The sequence below is a fragment of the Pterocles gutturalis genome, unplaced genomic scaffold (assembly GCF_000699245.1).
Source record: "Pterocles gutturalis isolate BGI_N339 unplaced genomic scaffold, ASM69924v1 scaffold46065, whole genome shotgun sequence".
NCBI lineage: Eukaryota > Metazoa > Chordata > Aves > Pterocliformes > Pteroclidae > Pterocles > Pterocles gutturalis.
The window spans coordinates 1-24,558 of NW_010139920.1; the positions used below are offsets into that span (position 1 = coordinate 1).

The window sequence follows — 24,558 nt, forward strand, 5'->3', positions numbered from 1 at the left end:
TCACCCCTTTAATTCTCTCCCCTATCATTTGGTGGGGGGGGGGAGGTTTGAGTGAACAGTGTGTGGGTTGGCCTTCAGCCAAGGGCAAACCTATCACAACCAGTAAGCAAAAAAAAGAGCTAGGTGACTGCTGCCCCCTCATTAACAGGCTAATGCAGAGAAAATCTGGAGGCAGAAGAGGATTCTGATGATACCACTTGGAAATCATGGGCTTGTGGGGCAGAAAAAGGGTGTGTGGGTTTCACATGCACAGGCCATTATCTCAAGCCATCCCCCTTCCACCTCCTTCATCTTCACACAAGTCCTGGGGAGCCTGTGGCTCCAGGTCTGAGCTCTCAGAGGGGATATGAAAGAAGGTATTTTGGTGATCTGAGACTTGAGGAGCCCTTCCACCCCTGAGGCTCACAGGTATGCTCTCTGCCCTGCACCATGTCTGAAGAGCAGGGAGGAGATCGGAGTCAGCGGTGCCTACCGCCACCCACATCAATGCGCAGGGCACCGTCTGTGCATACTCACAGACGTATGCTATGGTGGGGGTCTCCAAGGGTATACAATGTCCCAGTGCTGTCCCCTGTGCCCCGTCCCATCTCCCCTCTGCAGTTATTTTTCTTCCCACTCTGCTCTCCTCTCTGCACACTGGGAACACACTGGTTGACATTTTAGGTACGAATCCAACCTATGCAGCCTGAAAGAGCCTCTGCAAGGTAGTGAGAGGTCTGACAGCCTCTGCTGTTTTCCAACGACACCTTTAGGCACTGAGCCCTGCTCACCCTGCTCTTTGTCCAGGGGTCTCTCTGATCAGAAACTCTCCAGTCTGTTATGTCTTGGGGAAAAGGAACAGCTGGGACTTCATGTTTTTGGGAAGGAAAGCTCAAATCTAAACCTGTATGAAGCCACTGACTCCCTTGCAGCAGTTTCTGGGAGGAGGGGAGCCTCAGGTGTCTGCACCACAAGAAATAGCAGCACAATTGGTGCTGCTGCTTGCCAGCCCCATAGAGACTGGTGGGGAAACCTCTCCATGAAAGCTCCTGGGACAGGGCTGATGCATGCAACAGTCCTGGGAAGAAAGTTGCATTGCCTGTGCCTGTGTAAGATAACTGATTTCATCAGGAGACATGCCTTTGGCTTGAGTGCGGACTGACTCCAAGAGGACTGTCCCCAGGTCTGGTCCTGGCACCCAAAATCCCCCCCTGGAGCTGGTCAGAGGACTCTCTGCCAGCCTATCTCAATTTTCCAGCAACACATCCTGCGTAAGGAGACAGACCTCTATACTGGGAAGGTAAAAAGGAAGGATGCATCTCCAAATACTACTTACATGGCCGTGAAGGTCCGTGTTTAGCAGCATCAGGGCACAGGTGAGCGTATGAATCCCATCTGAAACACACAACAGTCGGTATGACTACTAGCCTTCCCACATGGTTTCAGTGTTCGCTGTCTTGACAACCCACCCATTGCAAAATCAAGGCTAGCTGCTATGACTGAGGACCCTGAAGAATACCTATTTCTTTCAACTGCATAAGATAGTTAAAAAAAAAAAAATCTGCTGTTCTCTCAAACTTTACCTTTTCCTGAAACAATCACCAGGTAATTGGCTTTAAAGTAGTTTTGTCAATGGCTGTCTAAAGACCAGACTTTCTGATGAGTCTTCTTCCATATCCATTTTGTGCCAATGCTGTTGCAGAACGGGGCAGACACCTGGGCAAACAGATCTAGCTCTCCCTGACTTGATCACAAGCACCTCAGGGGTTTGTCCTGAGGTCTTTAGCCATTGTTCCTGGGCAGCCTGTAAACTTTTGAGTGGTTTAACAAACGGAGAGCACTTTGGGCTCTCTGACTTAATAAAACTCAAAGTTTTCCTTCCATCTGAGACAGCACAGCACCCTCTTCTGTACCAGGTAGCCTGGTGGCTTGCTGTTATTTCAAAACCACACTGTGTCCTGAAGCTCTTCAAGGCCAAGACACTAGTCTGCACACACCACCTCACAACAGTGAGATGCAAATGCATCCTGGCACATGAACTGCTCCTTGCAAGGATCTTACAAAAGGGCTAGAGAGCACCAGGGAGGAGGCAGGGGCAGAACTCCTACTGCCTTGGTCTTTGGCCTTGCTCTTGGCATGACTCTGTGTGCTCACACTGATGGGCTCCTCCATAGACCAAACCAGACATGACATGATGCTCCTGGCTTATTTCTCTATCTATTTCTCTAGTGGATGCTGCTCTGTGAATTGGTGTCCTAGGGTCAGGCCTTGACTTACCCCCAGGCCTGGCTGGGGAAGTGGCACTGGCCTCTTCTTGGAGGGGGTAGATGTGCAGTCACAGCCAGCCAGCTGTGGCCTGTCCCCATCTTGGTCAGCCACTAAACAATGGCACCATTTGTGTGGAATAGTGACAAGCCCTGAGCACCCCAAGCTCACAGCCAAGTCTAAACACCGCCAGCTAAAGGCAACTGAACACACACGAGCCCAGGATGAAGGCAACCGAGCACGTGAACTTCTCCCTTTTGTGGAAGAACCACGGTCTCTGAGGAAGGAAGGGTATCTCATGGGAACATCATTCATTTCTGTATGAGGGCTGACAGTCCTGGGGACTTGGTGTGATGGACATCCCCCTTCAAGAGAGAATCACTTCTGAAGACGCTTCCTTCGCTTTCACAAGAAGCAGCTTTGGACTTAGGACAATGTGCCTCCCCAGTGTGTATTTTGGAGTCTCTGTGGGAGGTTTTGGGCTGACATCTTCACCCGGCTTTACTGTATCACTTTGGTCGGGTAAATCATGTCCCACATGGCCCCAAGGTGGAGCTGGTGTCCCAAAACCTGCTACTCTCTTGCCGTTTCTTGGTGCAGTTGCATTCACCTTTTCTCTTGGCTCACACAGTGTCAGAACCCAAACACATAGATCTTCTGTGTCTGGGCTTCATCAGTACAGGAAAACGCTAATAATGTGTCCAAGACACCACCCTCTGTGAGAAAACCCAGCCACCCCACTCAGTGGTCAGCAGGTCAGAGCTTCTGCCACCCTCATTTGCAGCGTCCCATCATGCAGGCTGAAGTGTTGCAACAGCGATGTCTCCATCAGCAGAGGAGTTATTGCATCAGCAGGTAGCAACATCCTGAAATGTCTTAGAGGGCTGTAAGACCTTCTCAGCTGCCTGATCACCTCCAGACAAACTGTCTCGACTCTATCACTCCTCTATGCCAATAGACCAGCCAGAAGTGTTTCTTTAGAAATCTAAATAATACACAGTGGCTCAAATTTCATCTTGGTGGAACATTCTTTGCAAGTTTAGTCTGGACGCAACAAGAAGGAATCGCTTCCTGAAGAAAGAGCTCGCAATAGCTTTCTCAAATTACCATACATCTCATGCATGCTCTTCCAGTATCTGCAGAAGATGTGACCTGAAGGATCCACTTTGCTTCCCTCGATCTCATCAAGTAGTACTTGGATTATAATAATATTTTTCCAGCCCCATTCAATTCCCATACTGAGCGCAGCTCTGTCCTGCTTGGGACTCATTCAGTTTACATTTGGTCTGCACAAAGTGGTCCTGCCCAGCCTTGTGAAATGTCCTGCCACCATCACAGACAGTGCTGTGGCCCTAAATGTTAATGAATAGGTCACGACAGCTGCAGCAGCAATGTGTTTCAGGTCCAGTTTTCTTTAATAGTTTTGTACTTACCAGGAGTGTAGTATTTTCAGAACAGGGCCTGCCAGCAGCAGTGACATCTCCACTGCAGGCCAGTTGTGGCAGAGTTTAGCTTTCTGGCTTCATTTGTGCTTGCATTAGCAGATATCTTCTCGCAGAGTGTTCAGAACTGGGATCTCATTTCTCTTCTAACAGTTGCTGTAGCGTGGCTCCATCGGCAGCTTTGTAACCCATGTTGCCACATGGCAAAGCTTGTGTACTGTGTAAGTAGTCACTGACCTCCAAATGCCCTCATACTGAAGGTTGTGGGACGGCATTGGAGGTCTGACCCCCTCTGCTCGGGTTGGTGTGTGCATGCATCAGCCCTCACAATGGGTGTTAGACACCTGCGACCAGAAGGGGAGAAAGGGTCCCAAGGGCCTTCTCTGTAGGGGTGGGAGGTGGCTACAATAGAATTGGGGATCACTTACAGGGGTAAGTGTTGAAGAGAGGTCAGGACTTTGCATTTTGGGCTATTTCAGCTGGGGACTGCTGCTGAAATAAGCCTGCAGCTTATTGTCTACAGGCAGAGAACCCTTCCTGGGGAAGGTCTTACTTGCATCAGTGTGTGGAGAACATCACACAAGCACAGGGAAATTAAATCTAAGCCTATACTTGTTTGGGGTGCTACTGATAAAAGCAAGGACATCATCCTATTTTGAGAATAACGTGTGACCAGCTTGCTTGGCAGAGGGACTGGAGGGTTCACGTGACACTGGGCACTGCTGCTCTTTGGGGAGCCTGCAAGATGGAGTCAAGCTCTCAAGCACAGCTGGCTTACTGCACGCTGAACGGGGTGGAGGTGGAATAACTGGCACTGCCACGGTGCCAACAGAGAGCTGGACTGCAGCCTGATTTCCACCCATGGGGGCATGTCCAGATGCCTATAAGCAGGTGTGTAGTGGCATCTATTTGAGTGCAAATGTGAACATGCTCATGTCTGGCTGTGTGTGTGTGCATACGTGTACCAGGAAAGACCTTTCCTATTTAAAAATGTCAGAATAAAATACATCTACTCAAAAAAAATAAAGGGGGGGGGGGAAGGGTTAAAAGTAGCTAACAAAATCTGTAACTCCAGTGAGCTCAGAATTTTACCCAGCTGTGCTTTCTCCTTCTTCAGTTGTAGATGCAAGGAACACGTCTGTGTGTGGCAAGCCAACAGCCTTCCTCAATCTGCATGGAAATGTCTTCTTCCTTTCAATGGACAAGGTCTTGTGCTGAGCTAGCACCAGCCACTCGTTTGTCCACTGCCAGCACCCACTTTGCAAGCCATGACTGCAGTATTTTGCAGCTCCTGAGAACCACTCACCGCCTCCCCTGGTGCTGGGCAAAGCATGGCCACTGATCCAGGCTACAGCTGAGCAGCTTGTCTTCAGCACAGCTTATAAGTACTTGAGAGGACAAAGCTCCCTCAGAGCCCACACCCAGACCCTCAGATCACGAGGAGACTCATCTGTCACTCGTGGAGGCATCTGTACAGCACCTGGTGTCCCCAGTCTCTCCCAGGGCCGGGACAATCATCAGGGCAGGATCCCAGGGAAAGGGAGAAGCTGCAGCCTTGCCTGCCCAGTGTGTGCTATTCAGGCCAGACGTGGATGGCCGGTTTTATACCTACACTGAGTGACACACATCCACGGTGGGTGTGCAACGGACACTAGAGCCAAAGAAAGCAAGCGGTACCTTCGGATGTGCTCTCCTCTGGGTTGCACTGGCAGTATCGCCGGGAGAAGTGGATTAGTACTCGCTCCCGCTCCTGCGTCTCTCCCATCAGTGGGAACGCTTTCAAGAACGTCCTGCAAAGAGAAAGTGATACTTAAAGATGTCGTGGGCCAACTTGCTGGGCAGCATCCATGCTAAGGAGGGAGATGGAAAGAGGGTCCTTAGAGCAGCTAGAAGGCCTTTCTCCTCCCCCCAGCCTGCACACCCCCGGGGCCCTGCAGATGCAATGCAAAGGGCGTCTGTGGAGCCATAGCTGAGCTGCATAGGGAAACATGCTGCCAGCTGAGATCTGACCCACCTCTGGCTTGATGGGACCAGGATGGGTTGTCTGTCCCAAGGGAAGAAGTTGTTCCCACTTTCTCTGATTTCGTATGGGATGGGCTTCCTGGGAAAGCTGCTCTCCACCAAGGGGAAGCAGGCTGTGGGCTCTCCTGTCAAAACCCACTTTTGATGGCCGTACCTTATGCCAAACGTGACACCAAAGCAAAGATTAAATGACAGCTTGGAGCTCCCCCCAGTCCCTGCTCCGATCACACGGACAGCCTCCAGGGCGTTGGGAAGCCCAGAGGAGAAACCGACCGCGCTGCTCCGCTCCGTCCAGCCCGGGCCCTACGCGGGAGTGCCAGAGACCAGCTCACCTGAGTGCTTTGTCAAGGGTCAGGCCAGTGAAGTCAAAGAAGCTGAGATACTCCTCTGCTACCAACTTGCTAAATTCGTTACTGTAATTAGAGAGGGAGTAGTCAGCCCTTTCATCAGGGAAGAAGACACTGTCTACAAGAGGAACAGCAGCCTACTGCCTCCTGGCCAGCCCAAAATCCCAGCAAGACACTGCAGACGTGATCCCAGACCCAGGGGGCTTTCTCACAGCTTGAACAGCTGCTGGAAGACCACCAAAGGACCCTAACATGCCCACAGCCTAGCACTGTGGCTGCCAGCCCTAGACACCTAAGCATGAGAGATGCCTGCCCCCAGTGCCCCCTCTGCCGTGCTGCTGGCCAGGCAGAGCCTCCTCCCAACCCAGCCAGGAGGAAGAGGAGGCCATAAGGATGTCCTGTGCTTGTCGGGCACCTTCTCCCTTAGCTAGCCCTCCCCCATTGCTGGACGTGTCCCCTCCTGCTGCAATATTCCTGCTCTCCATTCCACATTGGCTCTCATCCCACCCTCTCACCGCATCTCAGACAAATGCCCCTGGGAACTGGAGCAGGAGAGCTCAGTCAAGGTTCTGGCCCTGCTCACCCCTGAATGCTTCTCCAGAAACCATTCCCTTTGAAGGATGCCTGGAGACATGTTGCTTTAAGTGCTTTTAAGTTCCTCTACCTGCATAACTCAGGTAGCAGAAGTGCAAGAATAATCAATGAATGCTGGCAAGAAATGGGAGGTGAGCTCAGTATGTTCAGCCTTTGCCATATACAATTCCTTTTCCTTCTCCCCACAAAATGAAAAGTGTATTGTTAAGCATTGCACATCCAGTTTCACCCCGGGACATGTCACAGGCAGAACTCATTGATTTTCCTACAGCATTGTCTCATCTGCTGTGAGGTGGATGCTGTAAAGCCTCTGGCGTAGATGCTGTTCAGGAGCATGACACACAGCACAATCAAGCAGAGCAGCATGACAGCTCCAGGGGAGAGGTCCAGGCCGAGTTTTGACAGGCAGGACATAAGTATTGGTGCTGGAGTTTGCACAGGAGACTATTTCAAAGATGTACGAAGCCTCAAGGCCTCACACACATAAAACCATCATAATCTGGGATTGCTAGCTCTGAGACAGAACATGTCGTCATGGCCCTGTGGCCCCCCAGGTTAGTCTGTCTGAAGCAGTGCCACAACGATGGGTGTGCAGATTCCTGCCGGCTTCCCAGGGAGACTTCTCCACTTGTCTTGGAACCTCACAGCCAGGTGATGCGAGATGCAGAAGATGGCCACACATTTGTGGAAGGAGATGTCACCACATCTTCCCCCTGTGCCAAAGAACAAGCAGAACCAAGCAAGCCCCAGACCTCCACTGGGATCCTTGTGGTTCTTAAATCTGCAGAAGACCTCATGCGTTGGCTCTGCCAGTGCGGGGAACTAGCCAGCACTCTCCCTTCCACAGGTTGGGTCCCACCTCACATGTGCACTTGTAGTCTCCCAGAAGATAAGGTCTAATTCCTTCTGTTTGGGCACCTATTTAGCAGGTCTCCCGGGAACCTGCTTGGGCACTCGGGCACTAGGCACACAGCAACAACTGCCACGTACTGCAGCACAGCAGCAATCCATAGGGGAGGAGAGTGTCTGACTCCCCCCACTTAACCTCAAGCTGGGTGTGGAGGACTGGCCTTGCCCAAGGCTCCCTGAAGCCTAAAGACTTGGCATGTCTATAGCCCAGGACAGATCTTGGGTAGGCTGAATTGCTCTTGAGATATCTCCATGGCCTAAACTGGGACCTACACCCTAATTTACATCCCTAACTAGATCTATAATTAGGCAGGATGAAGGCGGGTGTCCATAGCGGATTTGTGAGCCCCCTCAGACAAGTGACCTGTGCCAGCAGTCCCCAGCCTGGGTGCCCATCACGCCTTCCTGGTTGCCTGACTTGGTCCCTCTCTTCTAGGAAAAGCTCCAAGCAGGGACTGCAGGCTCTGCCAAGGGAAGTAGACAGTGTTGCAGGACACCTGAAGGCAGCCAGCCCCCAGGAAGCAACAAACCCCTATGTCTAGCTGGGGGCTCACTGACATTGATGGGACCCTTCTCCCTGAACTCCAGACCCAGTCAACATAGCCCAGGCATGCCTGGGACACAGAGCTCCAACACTAGCCAGGGCAAGACCATGGCCTGCACTAAGGTGGGCTTAGCAGCTTGCTCTGGTTTCCTCATTCAAGATTTGTCCTTCTTTCTGTGCCAGTCCCAGCCCCTCCTGCAGGAAGGGGTGACACTTCCAACATGCAGCTCAGACTGCCCCACAAGACATCCCCACAAGAACAGCAAGGCATTTCCCATGGGGACATGTCTGGTGTCCTCTGGCTGGTGGCCCTGCCACACAGACAGCCTCTACAGACCTCCTCTCACCTTACCGCCCAGCTTGACACTTCCTCCCTCTGCCTGGTTTGGGAAGGTCTGGGCACCAAGGGCACTTACTGACCTGCTGGGTCAAGCCACCCCAGGGGTAACATGGGAGCCCTGGGCTTTTCTCCCAGTTTCATTCCTGTGTGCCTGGACATGCACAGATGGGTGTTGTTTTACAGTCTGAATCACACCGTCCTACAGAGCTAAGACTGTGGTGTCCAGGATCCTTTTTGTGCCACAGTCACCTGGGTCAGAAAAAAGATTGTCCATAACAAGTTTGGCTAAGTAAAATTAATCTAACCTCCAGGGGAAGAAAATAGGCTGTGTGCCCGTGCTATACTGCCCATGGGGCTCTGACAGACCCCCAGTTCTCCGTGCACTACGATGCTGAAACTGTGCTCTGCTGCCTGCTCTGTAGCTGCCTGCATGGTTTTGTGAGCACAGTGCTCTCTTGGGAAACCCTGCAAGGAAGTGCCTGGCACCACCATCTTCATGGCCTGGCAGCTGAGACAGCTCAGCCTCCATTCAGCAAGAGACATGTGGCCATGGGTAGTGACAGAGCTGAGACAACGCCACAGACCAGTCCAGGAAGAAGCATCTTCCATGGAGAAGTTTAGTTGCCAAAACACATGCTCTTCAGAGAGACAAAAGTAATTTCTGGACTTGAGGTTAACTTCACAGAATTGTGTCAGCTGGGAAGAAACTGTTTGGAGATATCCAGCCTCCATTTCCTTGATCGTCAATTCTTTTCTCCTTGTTTGACAATGATGAATAGTTTTGGTTTTGGTTTGTTCTTTGGTTTTTTTGATAAAATCGTCAGTGTTCACAAAGAGGGGGGAAAAAAAGGGTTTAAAATGAGCTAAAAAAAAGCCTTAAAATGAGATTTTACTTTTTGAACAACCCTCCTAGCCAGTTCACGTCCTACCTGGAGCTGGCCTGAAAGCATCACTTAAACTTACCCTGCTCCCACCACTGTAGGTTGGTCTTATGTTGCCTTGAGTGAGCAAGACCAACTTAAACCACACCTATCTGTATCCCTATCCCTATCCCTATCCCTATCCCTCTTTCTTTCTTGCTCTGCAAATCCACCTGCGTGGTCCAAGAGTCTGCAGCTCTATCCAGGTCTTATGCTGGGAAGTGTTTCAGATATCAAAAACCCAGCTGGTGAAAACAAAATTTTTCTTTCAAAGGTTCCTAAATGTGGGTCACCAAACAGCTTTCCAAGGTATGAGGATTGCAGGTGTGAGTGAGGATTGCAGGAACTAGCAACGGGAAATAGATGCACCCGCAGAGACCCATTGCTTGAAACTTCCCCAACTCAGTGAGCTGGCATGGCAAATTTGCAAGAAAGAAGGATGTGAGACTTGAAGCAGCAGCAACCAGCGATGCACCTGCTACAAGAATCACAGCCAAAGAGAAGAATGGGAATGCTGCCAGGTGACACAAAGAGCATCTCTAGGAGATCATTCATGAGCTCCTTCTGCCCCAGGACTAAGCTGGGAGTTACAGATGATCCTTGGTACTGAAATCTTGGGTATTTGCTGAGGGACAGTTGTGCACTGCTGATCTGGACAGGAGTGAGACATTTCAAGAACCTAAAAAAAAACCCCAGCAACACAGGTTATATCTGATCCAGGAGAAGGATGATGTGGATTGGTGTCCTCACACCCACTGGTATCCTAAAATAATCTGTTACTGCTGCATTCGTTACTGCTACTCTGTCTCTAAGAGATCTCTGTAACTCTCCCACTTTCGAATAAACACTTTTTATTTCCCTTCTGTCTTACCCAGGAAAATCTACCAGCTGAGATGCTTGGACCTCCAGTGTGCACCTGGCTCTCCATCAAACCCTTCATGCCTATAGAGATTGGGTCAGGAGGCACTGCAGCAAGAACATTTTGGGTTGCAGACATGAAAAGCCTGGGGACTGGCAGGGACCTCAGTGCAAATCCAGGTCTGGATCCCCAACTCTTCAGCCTGTGGATTGCTTTAGAAGGGTCTCACTGAGTCCTTACCAAATGCAGGAAGCTCTTGGTTCTGGTGGGCAGCAGCTCGTGACAGTGCCCAATACTCACAAGCAACTTGAAGGATTCAGATTGCAAGGGAATTGGGCTTGGACCAGTTTCAACTGGAAGGCTCTCCAACAGCCCCGACTCCATCCAGGAAACCCTTGTAACAGCAGGCTTGTCCTTTCCTGCCTTTGTCCTGTCCTCCCAGCACCACCAGTGCACCCCCAGACCCTCCCCACCACAGCTTTTTCTGCTGGCCATGCTCAATTCAGCCAAGCCCTTTGCAGGTTGGGTGCAACCCAAAGCCCCACTTACTTTTTCCCGAGCTGGCGTGCCACATCACAGCGCTTGAACCCTTCGAGGTTGTAGAGGCGCTTGGCCAGCCTCTTGGCAGCCTCGCTATCCGCCCTGCAGCCATTCGCCAAGGTGTCCGTGCTGCCCTGGTCAAGCTGCTCTGTGCTGCCCATGTCAGAGTCGGAGTCTGAGAGTGCATCTTTCAAGCTGGCATCACTGCACAGAAACAAGAAACAATTCAAGGAGCAGCAATGTGACTTAATGAAAGCCACAGAAAATGTCACATTTTGTTTTCTTCTTGTCCTAACCAAAAAATACAAAAAAACCCCAAGTTTGTGGACAGGACATTGGACAAACCCTCTTTCATTTCAGGTCAAATTAAATAGTACCGTTTAATTTCAAATTTGTAGAAAAAGATTGAAGAGAAGGTGACTTCTCCCTGAGAAATGAGGATGTATCCGTTCAAAGCAAGCAGCCCCAACACCTTGCTAAGCTTTCTCTCTCTCCACTGGTAGGAAACAAACTCTTGGGAAATCTTAGGGTTAGATGGTATGCTTTTTAGTTCAGATTATTTGCCAAGGATGAGAAACTGCACTTGTACAAACCATGCCAAAGGGACTTGCACCAGACCTGCTGTCACTGGGGGGCTGCTCCTCTGCCAGCTGCTGGCTGGCGCCCTGGCCAGCTAGTTCCATAGACACCACGCTGAGCAGCTCCACCGGCACCATGTAGGTGGGCCTGCTTCCCTTTATTTTCTTGCCTAAGGCCAGTTATGGCACCTATTCACACATTTTTGGTCAGCGTGACTCACTGAAGGCCTGATAGCTACCTGGACATATGGTCTCGCTCCAGCTCTGCCATGACCTGGCTGCTCATCATCTGGCTTCCTCATGCAAGCAAGCACCCTGCAGATGAGCTGCTGCCTCCCAGGGACAATGGTTAGGGTCCGAGCTGTTCCAGAGCATGAAGTCTCTACTGATCTCCTCACTGCCTGCAGGAGAACCTTTGGGAGGCCTCTAAAAGAGCACCCAGTCACTAAGTGAAACCTTGAGGTTTCCCTGCACTTCAGAGCACATTTGGGAGTGTGCCTGAGTGCTCCAACCTCCCAAGGGCTTTTGCAGATGTCAGACAGACAAGGTAATGGTCTACCCAGAGGATCCCCAGCTTTGCCTGCTGTAAGAAAAGACAGGATTTGTGAGCAGCCAGATGAGTGGTGGTGCCCTCCAGAGCAAATGTGGACACAGAGTGCTGAGCCTTGGCTTTTGCTGGGTTCAGGACTCTGCAGCTCACCTGCAGCATGGGTTCCTGGGTTTCAGAACGGGGAGGACTCGGACACAGGCCCTCTGGAGCCTGGCTGGTTTAATGCCATGAGACCTTGGTCCCCAGCTGTAGTCCTAACTTACAGGTAGGAAAGCTTTTCCTGGTGGTGTTTGGCCTCTCTGCCATGACAGCACGTGAGAGGAAGCACAAGGAGAAAAAAAGCAGCTCCATCTCTGTCATGTCCTCTGAGCCCTGCTCCCGGACTGGGACCCCATAAGACCCTTGTGCAGGGTCTTATTGCTTATTATATCACTGCCCTTTGTGCAGTGAATTCCCAGCCTGCCTTACCTGATGGAGTTAATGATCTTGGTGGCATCTTCCTCTGACCCTTCCACATGGAACCCATTTGGGATACTCTTCAAGGACAACCGGCTCAGCACGTTCTCTGATCTGCTGCTGGTAATTGAGTGCCTGAGAGGGCTCCCAAAATCCCCCTCCACTGGCTTTGCTGCTGCCTGTTCTTGCTTTTCAGCAGCCATGTGGTGAAGAGCTTCTCTCTGCTGGGCCGTCAATTTCTGCTCCAAGAGCTCTGGGCTTTCCTTGACCCTTTGCTGGATCAATGGGGTGAGTGGGGCTTCAAAACTGACACAGCTGTCTGTCTCATCTGTGAGAGAGAGGACATCCAAAGAGTCCAAGCTGCTGTAGTATGTACCCTTCATAAGGTCAGACTCAACGATCTTCTCAAAAGTTGAGCTGAACCCATCCCTGATGTCTTTGAATTGAAAATGTTCCTTGTCATCCTCACTGCAGCTCAGCTTGCCATCTCCAGAAGCAAACCTGGACCAAAAGGGGAAATGTAGAAAACACTGTCAAGGTAATTGCTTGCACTGTTCCACTTGGAGCTAGGAGGCAAGATAGCAGGTAGAAATGGATGCTGTGATTATAGGCCCTTGGGACCTCTCTGTGGTATAACCTGCCTGGTTCCCCATCTTGTTACAAGCTTCTAGAGTTGAAGAAGGCACAGTTTTATGATAAGCAATCCCAGGGGCCCAGCCAACCTTTAATTTGGTCATGTTCCAGTAAAAAGTCTGAACTGGAGACATTTGCATCTGACACCTGTTTCTGGATCCACTGCCAGGATGGATTTAATCTTTCCCTTTAAGGTTATCTTTTCCTTCAAGTCCTCCAATTATGGCTACTTCAAAAGAATGAATATCCTTAAGATTGAGACCATTTCATCTAACTTTTTATGTCAGCAGCAAATGTTCTTGACCCCCTCTATAGCGGAAAAAAAAAAAGCAGAAGCTTTTCAGGAACAATTAACAGGCTGTAATTTAAGCATTTTTCTTAGACAAGACACCCTAGAAGTGCAAGTCACCCTACAAATAGTTTTCTCTCCACCAAGAGGGATGTAAAAGGTGATGGACACACACCCAGGCAGGGGAGGCTCCATGCTGCTTTATAGCTAGTCTGTGAGATTCAGGCACAGCGTTACAGGCATGACAGAAGGCTGTGAAATGCATGAACCTACAAGCCTACCTTCCAGGGAAGCATGGATGACTCTCAGCAATCCTGATTCGGATTTGAATGCAGGGACTTTCATTCCAGTGTACGTCTCAATATGAACCTACACTGGGGAGAATTCACCTGAGTCAAGTCCAGCAACAGCCCCTGTGCTGGGAGCCCTGGAGAGCTGGGAGGGCTCTGTCCCTCCTGGAACAGATGAGGCTGCAAGGACCTGCCTGGAATACCCTGGGTTTCTCAGGTGAAACCTGCCCCCCAGCTTCCAGCAGACACTGCTGTCTGTTGCTTTGTCAGGACCGAGCATTTCACACTGTGATACAGGGGAAAGCTAAGGGAACAGTGAGCTGCTTTTCCTCCGCCTGTGATGGAGTTAACTTTCTTCATAGCAGCACATATGGTGCTGTGGTTTGGATCTGTGACTGAAACAGCCTTGATCATGCTCTGATGTTTTATCTGTTGCTGAATGTGCCTGCACAGCGTCAAGGCTTTCTCTGTTTTTCACTCCCCAGCAAATAGGCTGGGGGTAGGCAAGAGTCTGGGAGGGGACACAGCGGGGACAGCTGACCTGAATTGACCAAAGGGATATTCCATCCCATATAATGTCATTCTCAGAAGAAAACCTAAAAAAAAAAAGAGGGGGGGCTGGTCTTTTCGAAGACTGCTCAGAGACTGACTGGGCATTGATCTGCTGGTGGGAGATGGTGAGAGATTGCTTTTGCATAACTTTTTTTTTTCTTTCACTTATTAAACTGCTTTTACCTTGACCCACAAGTCTGCTCACTTTTGCTCTTCTGATTCTCTACCCCATCCCACAAGGAATGGTTGTGGATAGGTGCTTATTTGCTGGTTGGAGTCAATGCACTGCACCTCCTCACTATGGTTGTGTCAGCTTGGAAACCCGGTGTCAGTGTCATGGCTATGCCTAGTGCCCCTGCATGAGCATGGCCTTGCTTTGCAGCAGAATATGTTTCCCTGAGATTAATTCTGGGGGTGGATCAGGGATGAGCAAGTTTCCCATGCCAGTGAATGAGATGCTGTCCCTGTGCATGCCCAAACCCAGCTACTGTCAGTAACGTTTCCTACTGGGCATCAGTGACAGCCCACTCCCTGCCTTGCACATCACCTGGAAATGGATGTTGGGAGGTAGTGGCTCTAGCACAGAGGCAGCAAAACACTCGTGACTCAGACATGGCAGAGCCATGAGAGTGTCTAAGAGGAATCTGGACATTTCTCAATACACTTTACAAAACAGCTCAGTCTTTTTAGGTGAGGAAACTGAGGCACACACCACACTCTATGGAATTGCTCATAGCAAAGGTAAAGAGAGGTAGAGAGATACAGCTTTGTGTCCCACCTCCACCAGCAGACAGCAGAGAACAGGGAAAGCAAAGCAACCACCTCCTGACAGCCCCCGCAGCCAACCACGTTTCCAGCTCCGAGGTATTTGCAGTTTACAGAATCCAGAGACATTCAGCCCATTTTGTCCAACAGACACAGGCTCCCTGGTTTCACGGTGGAGATGGACCCCTGAACATCACTGCCGTGCTTGGGCCAAGGCTCAGTGGAACCCTGAAGCCAGGTTGACTCGCAGCATTACAGGATCTGGGGCAGATACTTCTTTTTCTCCAGGCAGGAGGGATTTGCCTGCATTTCCACTGCACAGCTAAGCAAGTAGTGAGGAGAGAAGGCTGTCTCTTGAGTGGAGAGCAGGTTAATAAGGCCCTGAATTTACTGGCCCAGATATACTGATGTAGTGTCATCCATTCCTGGAAACCCTAGTCCTTCAAAATGCCTCAGGCAGGGTGGAAAATGGCTGGCCATTTCCGGACACAGTAGCCCTAAGGGCTAGTGAATGCACACCTTGACACCAATGATAACACATCCATCTGGGAACCATCATCATTGTTTTTGTGGAGCAGCCAGTGCTCATGGGCAGCACAGCATATACTGTGGTGATGCTCAGATGGACTGGTCATCCTCCATCAGCATGGGCAGCAAGAACTCAGCATTTACACGAGCACTAATACCAGCCAGTAAAATGGGACCTGGCGTCCCTTCACATCGGGAAGTCCTCAAGGTTATCACCTTTGTTTGCTACAGCCAGTGTGCTCAAAGACTCAAGCTTGCAGGACAGGAGGTACTCTGCCAACAGGGATCTCCTCACCCCAAGAATCCACAACAACCAGAGACAGTCACAGTGTGAGACATGATACAGCGGGCAACTGACAGAAAACCAGTGCAAGGAGGGAAGACTGCAATGACAGTGGGGCACATAGCCCCGTTGTGACAGTGAGGAGCGAGCACAAGTCAGCTACCAGACTTCTTGTCTCCCATCTCTGCAAGAAAGGTGTACTTGGGGAAGAATTTGAACAGAGGCAGATTTTCCTGTTTCTAACGTGCCAGGGCGAATGCCATTGAAGAGGAGAGGACAAACCAGTGCTCGCAGGTTTCCTGTTTCTCAGTGTCCCAGGAGCCTCTGGAACCCAAGCAGGTCAGGGTCCCATGAAGTGGCTATGCCATGCTGTCTTCCCTTCTTCATGATGCTGGATGCTAGGCCAGCGTGCTGGGGAGCTGTGGCAAAAACAGGGGATCCTGGCACAGCAGGGAGCAGGACAGACCCACCTGAAGGGCAGAGCGAGGAGGGAGACAACCACATGTGGCTTACACTACATTCAGGAGACCTGACAGGCCCTGACGAGCAAGTTTTTGCACCTTTTGAAAGTCCCCTCTGAGGTGTGAGCCATCAGAGATGCTGTTTTCAAACCTATCTCTGCAACCGCATGGGTAAAAGCTTACCTGAACCTGTAGACCCACATAATCCCTTGATTTCAGGAGCTCGAGGCTTAAGAAAACTCTGATCCAGTTCAGCAGAGCTGGCCATGCAGCAAACCGGACATAAGCAGAAGTGAGGCAGAAAGCAGCAGCTCCACGTCTGCTGCAGCCCAAAGGCCCCTCATCCTCAGGAATGCTTGGCTTTACAAATCCACCCATCCTCGCAGGGCGAACTGCAGTGCCTGGCCATGACTTTGCGTACAGAAAAGATTCCCTCCTTCCACAAAGCAGGAGGAACTTTGAAAACTTTGTCCCCTTGAGACAGGAAGTACTTCACAGCCTTAATTGCACCCGGCGGTGGGTGTTACGCCCCTTTGCCAAACTCCTTGCAACAGCCCCCGTCCCCAGGGAACTTGCACATCCCCTCCCCTGCATAGAGTATGTGTCCTCCACACATGAAGGAAAAACCCTGGGCCTTTGTGGTTTCCCAAGGTCCTCACAGAGAGCCATCACAGTGCCCTTGCCTGTATCGCTTCGCTCCCATCACCAGCGTGCCATTGTGCAGGAGCACCCATGCAGGAGGCCATGCAAGGTCTGGTGCACAGCGTGTGTTTCCCAGGGGCGTCGTGCACTGCAGCTGTGCCTGTAGGTATTCTCCTGGCTGCTCCTGGGTATTAAGCCCATCAAGAGCCAAGAAGCACTAGATATTACTTAGCAGGTCCCACATTGCCATAATCCCAAGTCAGACAGCTTGCGCTCTCTCATGACACTGAACAGAGTCCTTGCCATTAACTGTTCACACCACAGAGCTTGTATTTTCCAGCCCTTTATTTATTGCTTGAGCCCAAACTTGTACAGCAGGTAATGAAGAGAGAAAGTCTGTGTCCCTACAAACGCTCCAGCAATTTGGGACAGACTGCAGAGACCAGGGCAGGAGCCATGGTCCTGGATGGGTCAGTGGGCACCAACAAGTCAGGCACATCACATCTCTCCTTGTGTAGTCCCAGCAAAGACAGAGGACAAAGAGACTTTCTACAGCTCACGCGAGCCCTGGAGCACCGTCTGCATCTAACTCAGGCAAAGCCAGGCTAAGGCATGAGACAGCGAAACACCTCGCGTGTGGATGGACCTGGCATAGCCTCCCCCCAGAGAAGCGTCGTTACTTATTACACAGCAGGGAAGGCAATTCTTGACTTAAATAAGGATCTGAATATTTATTTGCATGGTAATCACAAGCTTTTGTGAGCATATTGAAGTAACCCTGTATCTAATTGCCTGTTCCGCTTTCCCCAGTCAGCTCTGAAATGCTGTTTTATTGCTTACAGCAAGGCATGCAGAGCAACGCACTTGGTTATTACTGCAGCTGAACCGTACTGGATTTTTATGCACTGAGCTGTTTACATTTCACTTCTCACTGGTTAATTAGTTGTAATAAAGTAAAGCCTAGTCTGCTGCATTGGTGGAGTGGGGAGGCCTGTCAGAGAAGGACGTGATGGAAATCAAGACTTTCTTGCCTGAGCGCTGAAGGATTTCTGGGAAGTTTTTCTGAAACTTTATTTAATGGAATTTGAATTGCTCAACGGCTACATGTTGCCATGGGAGGAAATGTGTGGGCAAAGGCAGCAGTCCCAAGCCTGCAGGTACTAACTGCGCCTACAAGAGAAAGGTGGGGATTCCTCTACCAACAAGTTTGACCTTTCTGCATTATTTAATGGGGCTGGAAGCAGAGAATATCATTCACTGGTGAAGCTTTTGGTTTGACTGCAGAGATGCAAACTCCCTGAGACCAGCAGGACCAATGTTGGGGACTTCTGGGAAGGGGAAAGACCTTTAGGCAACAGAGCCACAATGATAGGAAAATAGGGCTTTGACAAATGGCATATTGGCATGCCAGTGGGTGGCATGGGATAAACTAAAAAAGGGGCAAAAAGGATTCAGTTAATGCAAATTGAAGCACAAGCACTAAAGTTTTGTCTTTTTCCCTGACTTTTTTAACAAGCATTTCCTGCATAGATGAGCTAACCTACCTTCAGCAGGGCAATCATGGTTTCTTTCTCCAGACCTACCATGGAGTTGATGACCTTGGATGACTTTTTCCCTGTTAATTCTCCATTGGTTCAGTGGGAAGAGCAAGACTCAGTCCCTTCTTGTAAAGTACATTAAGACCCAGGGACAAAATTCATCATATGAGCATCTACTTGCAGATGAAAAGTGATTTGTTCCCCAAGAACAAATCGTTGACTGCTCATCAGTAAAACATTAGGCCAGAGACAGAGAAACCCCAGGTTCTCCTATATTCAGAATGGGTCATAACAGAAACAGCAACATACCAAAGGGGAGTAAAGAAAGAACTGGGGAAACTCAGAGATGATGCAGGATGACAGTAACCTACTGGTGGCTCTGTCCAACTGTCAGCTTTTTTACTCCTGACCCACATTGATCTAGGAGAGCCAGATAGTCACCTATGGTCAGGAAAGACCATCTCCGTGCTGTGTTTTGCCCAGACACATGTTTCTGCCATTTAGCCTAAAAATAGGTGGTCAAAGTACTAAGGAGCTCAAACACAGCAAGCTAACCCGATCCCTAGGCAATAAGCGGTTTCACAGATTTCAGCTGTGTCCTTGAAGTTTTCCAGCTGCCCTTCTGCCTTTGAATATAGTGTGTGACTTGTCCCCTGTGCATTCAGTTTCCCAAAAGACTTATTTGCTATTCAAGTGAATAAGTTTAAAGAGTAAGATCATGGGCTGTGCGTGTAAAGCCCAGTCAGTCTGCATCATCTCCAAATCCTCAGCCTGCCACTTCTCCCAATTCGTGCCTTAGTACCTTAAAATAATTGCACTTCCAGTGATTGTAGCAACATTCACTCACCACCGGTAGCTTCCTCTTGAACTCTCAGTCTCTGTCAGGGAGCCACAGACCAAGCAAATATGATTCCCTTGAAACCTGAGAGACTTGCAGACCTCCAAGACCTGACAGCATAGCTTATGGGGCTGGTGGGACCTGCCTGGGGTAGACTCTCCTAGCTCTCTGGACATCAGCAGCCTGCACTGGACACTCTTCCTCTTCAATACCTTCAGTTGTGTTTGTGGGAACAGGGCTGCTCCCTGCTGCTGGGGTCTTGGGTAAAACAAACCACCAGCTTTTTGTAGGGGAGCCTGTTCAACACTAGAGACACAATGAATTCGGGATGCCTGTCATCAGCCCACACTCTCTGTGGCTTCCCAGCTCTGCTGACACTCCTGCCTACGCTCCAGACAGTGTGCTGAACAAACGGCTCAGCCTGAAGCCTGCACTGGACTAGAACTAGGAGGTGACTCACAGGACCCTCTTGGCCCCCCTGTCCTTTTCATACCTTCTCCTCTTAAGGGGGCCATGCTCCTCTGTGACAACCTCTGCTGCTCTTCTCCAGTTCCCATCCTGCTCGCAGCATCTCTCCCATGCTGGGGCAGCCACATAGGCAGGGCCATAGGATTCACAGCGGCCATCAACCCCAGGTGGCTACAACACAGACCCCTGGAAGATTTCTGGTAGCAAAGAGAAGCACTCCCACAGGAGTGGCATGGGAAGCACCCCATCTCATCCCAGTGACGAACCATTTCCCCTCAGCCCCCAACCTGCAGAGCCCCAGGGAGGTCTAGGCACTTGCAGAGGCATAAAATCAGCCATGGACACTGCACCGGCGTGAGTGTCCCCCAGACTGGAGAGTTCTCACATGAAGTCAGGCTGCCAGTACAGAGGACACAGAGATCGGGGGTGCTGCACACATGCTGGTTTATCTCAGGCACTTGGGAACAGGATGAAATCCATATCTCTTGTCTCAAACCGCTATCCCTGTGCCACCCAGGCACCGGTAACACCTGCCAGAGGTGCAGCGGGGAGCAAAGCTCAGTGCCATGCCCTCTGTTACTAACAGCATGGTCCTTTGGATACTGAGGGACCAGGGACTGCTAGAGCAAGCCATGCTGCCAGGGACCTCCAGACTGCACCAGCCTCTCAGAGAGGCCTGGCTCTCCATCATCCCCAGGCTGGCGTACTTGTCCTAAGTTATCTCGGGTAACTCTGCTGTAAGTGCTGCAGCTGAACATCCAACTTGCAAGTGGGACACCCCCAAAGTGAGCACAACCAGCGTGCAGCACTTTTGAGATCCCTGAAGCTTCTCCTTTGCTTTAGTGACTCTGTGGGCAGACACTGGCTCTCATCACAGCTTTTCTGCATTTGCAACAGGGAAAAGCACTGTAAGAAACCCAGAGAGAAAAAGAATGAAAAGCCGCCGTCAGCCATGAGAGCAGCTGCAGCTTTTTAAACTGATGAGTTACACACAGAGCAGAGTAACTCGAACCAAGGAGGCTTGAGAAACAGCACACATAAACCAGCGCTGAGCCAATGTTACGATGGCTTCACACTCACCCGAGCTGTTCCTCTGGCTCGTCAGCACTTAGAGCTTCTGAGGATCCCAGGATGTCGTGCCACCGCTCCCTGCTGAGGGCCTTGCTAGTTATCTCCTGGGTGGGGGAGCCCCTCTCCCCCGAATCCACGCTGCTTTGGCTGGGCACGCCGATGTCCCGCTGCAGCAGTGACGTCTGCTCCCGCCCCGCAGTCAGCTCTGTGTCCACACCATTCACCAGCGCCGGCCCGTCCTCACGGCTGCTCTCACTGGCGGTGCCCGTCCCCAGTCCCCGCACACCCTGCCTCTCGCTCGGCTCCGTTGACGCTTCCAGACGTTCATCCCCCTGGCCCCTGTGCTCCCAGTCCGCTCCTCGGGAGGGCTGAGCATCGTCCCAGGGGCTGGCTCTCCCGCTGGCAGGCTCTGCAGCCTGGCTGAGCTGCTCGTCCCTGTCGCTCCAGGCCAGCGCAGCCGGCTGCGAGCCCGAGGAATGCAGCTCGCAGCGATCTGCGTCAGACCATGGAAAGTGGCTGTTCTCACTCATATTCCGCTTGTTGTCCCAGCGCTTATGGGCTCCCTCCCCGCGCTCAGCTCAGGCTCAGTACTACCTACAACGGAAAAGAAACCACATTACGAGGGCCCACAAGGGCTGTCAGAAAGGCACGGACTTGTCGACAGCAGCTCACAAGGGCAGCAGTTTGAAGCGGAGCACAGGAAAATGCCCCCCACCCCTCCCAACCCCTCAGTGTAAAAGCAAAGAAGGACCATACTGGGGGGTTTGATGCTTTTGCAAAGACTAGCACTCGTTATCCAGCACAGTGAGATCAGGAGAGGAAAATCTGCCGTTGTGATCCTAAGCCGTCAAGGTGTGGGCACCCACCTTCTCCAGCTGCTCCCGTTACCCTCAGGCAGCCTCAGCCACAAGCACAGGGGACCCGCACCATGCTTGGGGACAGGAATGTGGCACAACTGCTTTTCCTAGGCTGGATACCAAGTATTCCCTGCCTGACAGAAATAGGGGAAATAGGAGATAGGTGTGATTCTTTTTTTAACACTTCTAAGCAGCTGTGATGTGCCCACCTGTGTGCTTCTCCCTGCTGACTTTGCACATCTGCAGAACTTCTTGCCTGCTAGAGTAATATGTTCCTTTTCCCAACACACAAGGACTGCTGAAGGGTGTCGTAAGTTGCCAGCTAAGACTCCAGCAAAAGTGTCTTTACTGAATATATCCTGGGATGCTCTCTCTGTAGGGCAAGGGAAGGACACTGTATTGCACTAAATGAGACAAGCAGTTTCCTGATAAAAAGGCACCTTATTGGCAAACATGCCCATTGATACAAAGCTTGCAAGTCTCAGAAGCACCATCCTTCACCATGGGGTGTAGCCCCACAGTGCTGTCCAAGCTTTTCTCCATTGTAACCCGTGCAGCTGCAATCACATGCAACCAGAACTTGTCTCTTCTGGAAGCAGGAGTTTCTGTATGGTGCTCAGGCAGAGCCATGGTAACAGCTGATTTTGTTTTAAAACAGTATCTATCTTCACCTGCACGAGAAGCCTGGCTCATCAATTTCAGCAGGCAGAAGGGATCCCCTGGATCCCCTAACTCTGTTCCCAAATCACATCTCAAGCAGATCGTTTGAAGTCCCTGCCTCAGCTTCCCTCTTTGTAAACCAGGAATCACACAGCACCTCTGAGAAACCATGAGGGTGCCTGGATGTCAGCGATGGGCTCTGGGTGCTCTGACTTGCTGAGCTGCAGCTCTCATTAGCAGTAAACTCACTAATTGCTTGGCCAGTGCAGGGGTCTACTAGATCTTGACAACAAGAAGTGCTGGGCTGCAGCTGCCTCCCCTCTTACTGCCCCTCACCCTGTGGAGATACCAGCAGCCTCTTCCCTGCTGATGATTCCTCTGCATCTGGTCAAGGAACAAGGGAGAGGTGGGATTTGACCCCAAACGCCCCTCTACAGCCCGGGTATGGGCAGATCCACACAGGTACATGCTGAGTTGATGGCTAAGCAGGACAGATCCCAAGGGGAACCTCAGTCCCGGGCTGACTTTGCTCCAGTCCCACAGCCCAGGAATCCTGTCTGGCTCTCTGTGTCTTGCTCCCCACAGCTGGGAGACGAAGTGGGCTGGGGGATTCAGAGCCCCGCACGGGGAGAAATGGTCCTCAAGGGCTGCGCATGCCACAGCAGGCTCCTTGAGGCAATGCTGATGGTTTTACCTCTTCTCCACGTGCATCCGTGTGAATCCCCCGCTGTCACAGAACACACAGCATCCCCGCACCTATCGCACTAGGCACAGCCAGGCGCTTCCGACAGATGCACGATCCCTGCCTGTAACAAGGGACCAGAGAAAGTGAGACCCAGGCCAGAGAGGAGAACATCACTGATCTCCTGCCACCCTGCTGCTGGCCCATATCAGGCCATTTCCCAGACCCACCCCACGGCCCATTCTTTGCAGAACACTTCAAGTGGTCTTCCCTCTGCACGCTCTGGTCCTCCCTGGTTTTCAGCCATGGCAGTACAACAGCCAAGTGCAGCAGTGATCCTTAGAAAGGGCTTCTGATTTCTTTCCTCATTAAGTCCTTCCCTGACCAATTAAAGAAGAGCAAAGGGACTATGTGGTTGCAGGTTTCAGGAGAAACTTGACAATGAGCCCACTGAATGTCCAATTCCACCCAGCAGATCCACAGAGAAAGACACCTGTGTTACAGACAGATCCTCCCCAACAGTCCTCCCCAGACACACCAACAAACCAAGAGCCAGGCTAGAAGTGTTTGAGCTAATTGTAAGCAAATCTGAACTATCAAAATCATTGATATAGCGACATTTCCCTTACAGAGTGTATTGTACAATGCAGAATGGCAAGGGGACGGTGGTGCCTCTCCATGAGGTGACCCCAGGCTGGAGGACTGTGTCTGGTCACCACAGATCGTGTGCCATCAACAGACACCTGCCTGAGCTAGCGGGCCAGGCTTGCTATGGAGTTGATGAAGACAGGCAGGGCAGCATTGCCTGTGCACTTTTAGAGGTCTACCTCAGGCTGGGTGGATCAGTCCCCAGATGTGCCACCTGGCTGGAGAGAGCCCTGGCTGGGGGAGCTTGGCAGCAGATATTTGTGTCAAGTCCCTGTGGAGGGATCAGCTTACATCCTCTCTTGGGATTGCTCTCGTGGGCCTTTGGCCCCTCTCTCAGCCAGCCTGCCTCTCCCTGACAAGAGAAAGGCCAGGCTAGGCTTCCTGGAACACCAGCACGTCAGTGTCCTGTGGCCCGGCATCCCACCCACAGGAGCTGAGCCCTCCCAAGAGAGGTGAAAACAACCCCCTGGGACAGTCCCCAGGTTCGCACATGTGGGTCAAGTCTCCTCTTGCTTGTTCTTCTGCCATCCCAATTGAAGAGGAAAGACCTGCAAATCTCTGTCCCACCAAATCCAGGACAGGAAATCAGTCCCAAGCACTTGGTCTTCCCATGCACTGACAGCAGGGCCAAGCCAATGCAACATCTTCAAGGAATTTACCTGCAAAACTACCAAGACTCTCCTGAGCATGACCACACTGAAATCTCGAGTCAGACTGAAAAGCTAACATGGGCCAAATTTTGACTTTCCCATAGTGAAGGCACGGTACAGACATGCAACACAGAGACCACACTCAAACTTTTGGAGTAACCTTTCCAGCAAAGCTTTGCTGGCCTTCTTCTTAACATGAGATAAATGTGGCTTTTTCGAGTCCAATTTTTTAAAAGCAGCCAAAGTGTCTGGGTTGAAATTCCCCACCTCCCTGCCATCCATCCAATATCTGAAGTAGGAACCAGACACCACCCAAGCTAAATTCCACTCCAACAGCTAAAGCTTGGCACAGCTATAC

General features: G+C 51.0%; 1 protein-coding gene across 1 annotated transcript; it reads right to left on the reverse strand.

The window, feature by feature from the left end:
* Window positions 1-1,315: 1,315 nt before the first annotated feature.
* Window positions 1,316-21,233, reverse strand: LOC104460836 (PH and SEC7 domain-containing protein 2-like; the record flags this gene model as incomplete). Its single annotated transcript, XM_010083480.1, has 6 exons — window positions 20,713-21,233; window positions 12,358-12,846; window positions 10,771-10,965; window positions 6,041-6,121; window positions 5,364-5,476; window positions 1,316-1,374 (listed from the first exon to the last, which is right to left on the reverse strand). Coding segments are annotated over exons 1-6 (1,458 nt in total), but the record flags the coding sequence as incomplete, so codon positions are not given.
* Window positions 21,234-24,558: the final 3,325 nt, after the last annotated feature.